We start from the raw sequence: 9091 nt of genomic DNA on the forward strand, positions 1-9091 counted from the left end.
GTCTTTGTTTTATCCCCTTAATGCTGAGCGCCAGGCAAGGTAACAACAAGTAGCATCTCTTAACATCTTTTGGTATGACGCTCATTATATAGAGTATCTGAACATTCTTTTATCAATCGAAAGCGATATGGCCAATGTTTTCTGAGGTGAATTGATTGCAAAAGTTGTTCTTAAATGTGCTGCTGCTGCTGCAGGGGAAGTGTTCTGTAAAAGTGATATTAATATGTTTTTAGTTTTTAGTTGATGGACAGACAATGAAGACCCATAATGTGGCTTCTAGTTGTTTGTTGTTTAACACCACACTCAGCAATATTCCAGCGATCTGTAAATAATCAAATCTGGACCAGACAATCCAGTGATTGTCATCATGAGCATCGATCCATGCAATTGGGATACGATTACTCTGCGGGCCTGACCACCCCATCCTATTAGTCGCCTCTTATGACAAATATAGTCGCCTTTTATGGCAAACATGGGATGATGAAGACCTATTCTAACCCAGACCTTTAACGCTTCAAGACCCCCTGAATCAGCTATGAAAATAATTCTTTATAACATCAACAACACATAGTTATTTCAATAATTTATTGACTCAGATTTCAAATTTACAAACAATGTTTGAACGGTTTCCACTGAAAAAAAACTCAAGCAAAAAGATTCTAAGAAGGGTAAAGTACAATGAAATCATAAACAGACACACAATTGAAAGATGATACATTAAGGAAAAGATAAACTGTTGTCAACGGATCTAATAATGTTAGGGTCAATATTGGGTGCTCACTCCCTGAAGCCATGTTTCTTGTTAAATGTATCTTCTGGGAGGATGAAAATTCATCTTTCTCTTTAGATTGCCTATGTCCTATGTGTTGACATGAAGCCATTGTCCCTGTATGTGATAAGTAATGGTGATCTCCAGCTGAGAAATGAGGATGAAACTAGAAAAGAAACCTCAAAATCATTCAGTTTTTTTATGTCAAACACTATAACCAGGTACATAATTAACGTTATCTGGTACACATCTAGCTTTGCTACAAGTCCTGTCTAGATCTGACATACATATCAGCTGAACATAAATCAGAAATACTTTCATCAGAAATAAGACATTTTTAATATATTGTCTCGCTTCCTATAGTAACAGTGTAGGTTAATATCAACATATACACAAAATTATGCAGAAACAAGAATCTAGATTTTAGCCTAGAGCATGAGGTATTTTAAAATGAATACCTCATTAACAAGTCTGTGCTTACTATGTCATGACTGCACTGGATGCATCAATAAACAATATGATACATATGTACCAGATTTCTAAATAGCAAATGGACAATACTTAAGCATCCAGACAATGTTTAAAATGAAATGTAGTTGTACCATATTTGAAATTTGTCTGAAATCAGCCTTACACAAACTTTTTAAAGTTATCTTTTTTGATTTACCAATCTGCTGAACAGACGCCCATCTCAGGAGCCATGGTGGATGGTATACTACTTCCTTCAAAACAACTTATCATCATGCACGTGTAGTTATTACAGTACACATTGATAGTATCTCCCATTACCTTGAAACAAAGAATAATCAACTGTAAAATCAACAGGAACTCTTGTATATCCAATATGGACAAAATCCACATAAAAAGCATATTTGGTGATAACAATTTTATTGAATTATTTATCAAAATATGATAAGTGTTGACAGAGCTGAGTTCTAACAGCGATATGATATATATAGGACAAGAATAACCCTGTACACAAATTTTACACATATTTGTACATATTTCTACAGGCACAATACCTCTCCAAACAGCATCCAGCTTACCACTATGGCACAATATTTACATTTCAGTTTAGACAGCATAGCAGCATGCAAGTGTTTCAGCGCCACAAATAGATCACGTGACACTAAGCAACACGTCATCTACACATTTGTACTGTCAGTTTACATTGTAATACATTCAACAGCACAATTTTGACACAAATTTTCTAACATAGAGTATGATATATTGTCTCACTTCAAAGAAACCACTAATATGTTCATATATATATACTGATGTTTTGAAAAAAGATGTCCACTTAAGAAAAAAACATATTGGCCAGTTGATATTAGGACTTAGAATAATAACATAGCTGTTTGTTTCTTGCAGTATGTGGACAAAAATCAATACTCCAGTGTGCCTGGGAGAGGAGATCAGAATGTGAAACTTCAAGTGATCATTCTTGAATAGTTCAAAACAGGGTGGGAAGAGGCTAAAATTCACAAATGTAACAATAACCATAAAGTATGCATAGCAACCGTATTAAAACTGCAATATCAAGTAATAAGACTTTGATGTCCTTATCAATAATTATAAAACAAAATGTAAAATATGTTGTTAGTACAAGGGTTGATAGTATTTCACACCTGTATTGATGTTTGATGGAAAGAAATATCTAAGCAGTAACATGCCCTTAATTCCAGGCCCAGTCTATTCAAATGTTCTGCTCACTTGAAGGCCATACTGGTTCAGCAAAATTGTAGGATTTGAGTTGTTGAATCACCCAACAAGCATAACACAGAGGAAGAGATGGGGCTGCAACTGATCACCAGCTTCATGGGTTGAAGTTCCCTGGCAGTTAATAATTACTCAAACAATCCTCCAGCTTCCATTATGTTTTCCTTAAAACAAACAGCCTTCAATAATATTATAAATTACACTTTTCTGACAAATATCATGTTAAATTATGGTTAACAGCCATGAACAAATTGGTGAAATAATCCTGATTCCTTTAAGTTTGATTTTACCTCTATATTCCATATCATAGTACTGCCAAGCAATGGCTGACTGATTAGACTTGTCAAGTATCAAGTAATAACATGACACTGTCCTTGTTAGATGAAGGAATCAATACAAAGCCACACATGGAAGCATTTGACACAAGTATCAAGATGATGTCAGTGTATACACATATCAGGGAGTGCAATCAGGACACAAATATAGACTCATATTTCGTTTCATGTATATTAGAATCATAACATAAGATCTACACTCATGTAAATATGACATCAAGATTAATATCATACAGTAACAGGCATATAACGGCATGGGAATTAGCTTTTACTTAATAATAGTGGGAGCCTGTCATTTGTTCTTGATATTAAACTTTCCAGAAGTTAGTAGAAACTTATGAAAATACAAACGCATAAAAGAGAAAGAGTTGATGAAACGAAGCATACCTCATATTCATATAGATTGATTACTACTGTATAACTCCATTGGTACACAACTGAGGATATGGTACACATCAACTAGTAGTTATGTCAAATGCCACTCAAACACACATTATCACTGGCATCACTGGTCTCAGGAGGAAATATGAGCAGGAGTCATTCACAGATCACATATATTTTCTCGCATAGACATACACCTGTGTTTTTACAGATGCCTCTATGACAAAAACCACTTAAGACCACAGTTATTAAAGGCCAAATTTATTTTCTTTCATCTACATTGTCAGTGACTAGAAACAGATAACCACTAAGGTGATGATCGTCGTGCAGGGATTAACATATTTCATATCCAGTGTTTTACAGTGTGTCTACTTTAAGATGTTTTCATATGCCTTTTGGGATTTAATTGCACCAACAACAATACTCTTGATCTGTCTCTGAACTTTGTGAATGTCATTTTATTACCAGCTACATATCTAGCAGTTGTAATTTGGTACGTTTTCACCCTTCCATTTCATAGAGATGAGACCCTTTTGACTGTCGGCATCCTCAGGTTAAAGTTAATCACACTAATCGTTCACCATTTGTCATGAGTTCAGATGTTGAAAAGTAAATTTATCACCTGTCACGTATAAAAAATACCACAAGATACTAAGGTAAAAACATGATTTCAAAACGTGCCTTCAGGCATCTGCAATTTTCACCATGCCATTACGATTGTGAGTGAGTGAGCTGGGTTTTACGCCGCTTTTTAGCAATATTCCAGCAATATCACGGCAGAGCACCAGAAATGGGCTCCATTACGATTGTAGATGTGGCACTCTGATGCAAAGAACATAGAACCCCGCTAGGCTCAGATGTCCTCCATATCTGTGATCTTTGTTGTATCTATGCTTGTACCCAATGACCTCTTGCACAGGATCAATAAATATCACTATCAAGATCCAGGAAATACTGAGTGTAACGGAGGACCTGATTCGACCTAGCAGGCAGTCCCAGCATGTGGATTAAAGTCATTCATTGCCTGTTTACTCAAATTTTATGATGTATTTGAATGCTGCAGTGAACAATGACATTGACCATAGACAGACACTAAATCAATTTCACACTGATTATTAATTATACCTAGACTACAATGGGCACAGACTGAAGCAGAATACGTTTTCGACAGTTGTTCAATGGATGAATATTCTCTGAAGGGTTCGTAGTGTGATGACATCAGTGATAGTGTGTATTTAGTATAGCTCTCGCAGATGAAAAGACAACGTTGCTGCATGCTAGTTGCAGCAACAGTGACAGTTTAGGAAGCCCACATCTCAAGTTCTCTCATATCATCATCATCGTCAGCCCTGGCTGCAACAGGTCTAGGCCCTAAAACATAGGACAAGGATGTAAATGATTCCGGGTATATATTGCTGTCATCATTTATAATGTGTAATATTTTTCAATATGATTTACATATGGTATGTTGAATTAAATACTGCATACCTGAAAACAATTTAACATCATCAAGCCAAGTATGTAATTACCATATATATATATAGTAATAATAAATAAGTGGAGTAAGATTGAACACAGTTTTAATCTTTAAGTTTTAAAACTGTTCAATCTTACTCCACTTATTAACTATTACTATATTGTGCCTGAGAGTTAGAACTTTATTGTGCTTTATATATAAATATATTTATATTGCAACAAATCAGTCATTCCCAACACAAACTAAACCTCTCACATTTACTGCTATGTTTGCTATAATGTTAAAGAACAGACTGTATATCAACATACGTGACGAAGATGCAGCTGCGGCCTCGGGTTCTGATGTTGGGACGGAAGGCAGGTCTTGAGGGACATCAACATTGACATCGAGGAGTTGTCTGTTCAACTCTTCTTCTTCCAGCTCATTCAGTTCAGACAAAAGGTCATCCTGCGAAAAAAACATATGATTTTGACAAATATATAAAAACTTTTCTAATCATGCTAATTACGTCACCATTTTCGTACATCAGACCTTGAGCACCAGCCATGTTACTTTATCAAGAAAGTCTACTGTAACCAAGGTAACCTTACTTAAAGTCCTTGAAAATATAGACTACAACTATAAGAGGTTCTGAACTATATACAAAGATTATTCTTGATAATGATGTCTTACTAAACCGACAGTGAGTGAGTGAGTGAGTGAGTGAGTGAGTTGGGTTTAACGCCCCTTTTAACAGTATTCCAGTTATATCGTGGCGTGTCAGCTTAATGTGGGAGGAAAGCCGGAAGTGATGCAGGTCTCAGACGTTTACCACTTCGGTGAAACCCACGAGCACGGGTATGGTGCTGACAAACCTAGAAACGTAATCGGGGCAAACCGGGATTCGAACCCACAATCATAGGTTTCAGGCGTGCCCAAGGGACGCAACTCTGCACAGCGAATCGCGGCGCCTTAGACGACTGGGCCACCCGTGCCCCCCAAACAGACAGCAATATCAGGTTGATGTTATGCGCTTCAAACCATTGGTCATTAGCATGATAAGCAAATAAGCCATTGACCCATTTCAGAAATTGTGTATGTTGTAACTGCCCAATCCTCTTTTAGTCTCGTTTGTTCTTTAATGTCGCTGTCAGCAATATGATGGCAGCCTGTAAATTATCAAGTATTGTCCAGAAAAAAAACAGTGATTAATATTATGAGCAACGCCCCACGCTGTCAGATACAGTGAGACACAACCAAATCCATTTAGACACCTCATACAACAACATTAGGTTTCCAGGGACATACATAACTGGGAATCACCACAGGGGCCAGGGTGGTCCTTCACAGTGAGTGAGCATGTAAATATTAAAAATGGGGCCAAGCACACTAATAAGTAATACTAATGGTCTGAGTTACCAGCACAATGTCTGGGTACATTGACACACGTTCACTTTTCTTGTCGTGACCATGTTTACATATTTCCAACCAATTATTTGGTGACTGAACATAAAACATGAAAGTACAAAATGCTGTCCTACCTCATCAAAATCTTCACCCAATCCAGTTGGATTTGAAATTGCTTCTGAAATTTCATTAGCAATTTCTTGTTGTTCAGCTACATCGTCCATTAGATTGTGTACTTGATCAATATCCCTGAAAGTAGAATTAAGCCATGTCTGTCAACTCTGACATCAACAGTTGAAAATGTTACAAATTTTATATATTTATAAACCTCTTTGTCATGACCACAGACCAAGAAGTTGGAAGTAATGTTCCAGTAATGTAATAAGCAAAAGCTATACCATATCAATAAGAAAACAACAAAGGTGACAGCATGTAAATAATCAAGACTGGACCTGACAACCAGTGGTTGTTATTAGTAGTGATGTTACAACAATGGAACAAAAACCATAATAATCACGGCAACCTAAAACTGAGTATCAAACCAAACTTACATGTTGTCGTGTGCACCTTTAAGGGCTTTAGCAGCAGTGCCCATCACCTTAAGCACTTCACTGTTTGTGCTTGCATTTTCTAATGCCTCTCTCTGGAACTCTATTGTTGACAAAGTACCATCAATCTGAGTTAGTTGCTTCTCGTATCTCTTCTTCCTCTTCAATGCCATCAAGGCAACTACAAAAGGAAACACTGTAATAAGCATCCAATCCAGATAGCATGTACAAAGGAAAATATTTTGGGCTTAATAGAATCATTGAACAGTCTGAATGTGACAGTTCTAATTTATGGTAAAAACACAATATGCCACAATAAGGATATGCAGCTGTACAAATCATGCAAATAGGCTGGCTATCTAACACATAGAAGATGATCAGTTGCTACAGTTATAACTGGTAATCATGCTTATGAGACACTAGAGGTGATGTTGAGATATCAGTTTGATTTATGATTATGGATAAAAAAAAATGTCAAGGACAAGTTAGAAGATTGATCTCTGTCATGTTGAACACAGTCCAACCTGTTTTTTGACAGCAATCAAGTGGGGTAGGTGAGGTGAAATGGGTTTATTAACATTACATTCTAGGTTATTGCTGTTTTCACAGTGCTAACCTACTAAGGTACCATTCCGCACGTCAACACTCAGACACAGTTATCAGTATACAGATCTCAGAAAACCAGTCCTTGTTTTATCCCCTTATCGGCGTTAGAAACTAACATTTTTAGTCCACTAGTCCTTATAATGATAACATATAGCAAAAACCTTAAAAATGGCAAATTTCTACCAGTCCTTATGATACCATAACTATTGGGCAGTTTGGCAAGGACTACAGGACTAGTGTCAATTTCTACCGCTGCTTAATGCAGAGCTTCAGGAGGATTAAAACTTAATAAAAGTAAGTAGGATATATAAATGTGTTTTAGTAACTGTATTATGGAGTTGGGGATTGAACCACCTTCCTTCTCAGGGTTAGAACTTCACACTAGCCTGCTAGCCCAGGGATAGTACAAGTTCCTGTGGGCTAGTACAAATTTCCCCATTGTGTTAACATTACAAAGGGATACTATCTTTAAAGCTTTTAAGTTTAGTTCTAACCCTGCTTCTGCTCTCTGAGCAGACACTCTCTGTGTTCCCAGTAGGGTTAGAGCATGCAACAATGGAAATCATTACTAGAATATACTGTAACTCTAAACCATGTCTGCTGACTGATATTTGTGGTAATGGTATGATGTGATATGACAAGAATGGTTTTAAACAGTTGAAGGCATCTGAACAGATTCTGAAGTGTATCCATCCAAGGGACATGAATGGGTTTCACATATTGAAGTGAGGCATCAAACCTCCACATTCATGTGACAAGACACGGCTCAGGGTCAAAAGACTATTCTACCTACCACCAGAGACCATATAATAGATTATATGGTCTCTGCTACCACCATGACCACCTTGTTGACATTACTTTAATCTTGGTGTCATAAATTGTCACAACACATGGTATAAACAATACATTTGACATCGTTTTCTATGTGACATAGAACACAATACTTGTGACATGGTCTGAAGTACACAACTGTTGGTAGCTAATGTGTCATACACAACTTTGTTACTCACACTGCCAAGAGTTTCACAATGTCAGTGTTCTTTCTGTTTATCAAAACATAAACCTCACTGTGTTAATGTTTTCTTCATGTCATCTTAGGAAGGATATAGACTACAATAACAGTTTTTGGAATATTTTTATTTGTTAATTACATGTATTACATATCAGTAGTTGATTATAAAAACAATTTACCTGACTTTTGCCCTGCCCTCACTTCCTGATTCGGCCTATCAATAAAGCAACAAGATCCTCCGTTATAATTAATCTAAACAGGTGATACTAAACAGGCGTAATTATCTCGGGTCATCATCGTAAATATATAGTAAATAATGCTGTTACTTATTGTACCCACCCCTTTTGTTTTTGGTTCCATTTTTCTTGGCTGTTTGAAGTTCTGCCTCAACCTTCTTTTCGAGAAAATCGGACTTTTTCATCAACATTTCTTCTACATCTCTCAACCTTTGGATTGCCTCCGCTGGGGTAGGAGGTGTTTTCTTTGAGCCGAATAGTTTAATCCCAAAAAGAGACATCTTGACGTGAAAATGTAACCGAATAAACACACACACAACACGACTCTGACTCACAGAGGGTATTTCTTAACTCTAAATATTGATCGCGCACTGTATTGTAAGACTCGCTCTTATTGGTTGAAAATTGTGACAAGGGAAATAATTGAGTCTCATCGAGTTAATGTGGACCATTAATAAAATAATTTATGAGTGGTCCAAAATGGTCCTCTGAAGTTGTTTCGCCCCTTCACAGTATGAATGTTGTGGCATATTGTGCATGGCGATTGTTTAAACGATCACTAGGCTCAAGCGTTCGGGATGGACTGGCCTTTTCGTTGGTTTGCTTTGAATGGTGACGTCAG

The 9091-nt window shown here is 36.8% G+C and overlaps 1 protein-coding gene across 1 annotated transcript; it reads right to left on the bottom strand.

Moving 5' to 3' along the window:
* Positions 1 to 571: 571 nt before the first annotated feature.
* On the bottom strand, positions 572 to 8852 carry LOC124142532 (charged multivesicular body protein 4b-like). Its single transcript, XM_046511073.2, has 5 exons — positions 8573 to 8852; positions 6619 to 6796; positions 6202 to 6316; positions 4990 to 5128; positions 572 to 4575 (listed from the first exon to the last, which is right to left on the bottom strand). The coding sequence occupies exons 1-5, from the start codon at positions 8748 to 8750 to the stop codon at positions 4505 to 4507; spliced, it is 681 nt and encodes a 226-aa protein (XP_046367029.1). The 5' UTR covers positions 8751 to 8852; the 3' UTR covers positions 572 to 4504.
* Positions 8853 to 9091: the final 239 nt, after the last annotated feature.

Source organism: Haliotis rufescens, unplaced genomic scaffold, assembly GCF_023055435.1.
Source record: "Haliotis rufescens isolate VD_foot unplaced genomic scaffold, xgHalRufe1.0.p SCAF_17, whole genome shotgun sequence".
Classification (NCBI taxonomy): domain Eukaryota; kingdom Metazoa; phylum Mollusca; class Gastropoda; order Lepetellida; family Haliotidae; genus Haliotis; species Haliotis rufescens.

Bases quoted from the DNA above. Each gene is read 5' to 3' on its own strand.
- LOC124142532 (XM_046511073.2), bottom strand. From the start codon at position 8,750: ATGTCTCTTTTTGGGATTAAACTATTCGGCTCAAAGAAAACACCTCCT. The intron at 5,129-6,201 runs GTAGGACAGCAT...TTTTTTTCGCAG, and splicing joins TGGGTGAAGATTTTGATGAG to GATGACCTTTTGTCTGAACT. The intron at 4,576-4,989 runs GTATGTTGATAT...CCTATGTTTTAG, and splicing joins CGCAGCTGCATCTTCGTCAC to GGCCTAGACCTGTTGCAGCC.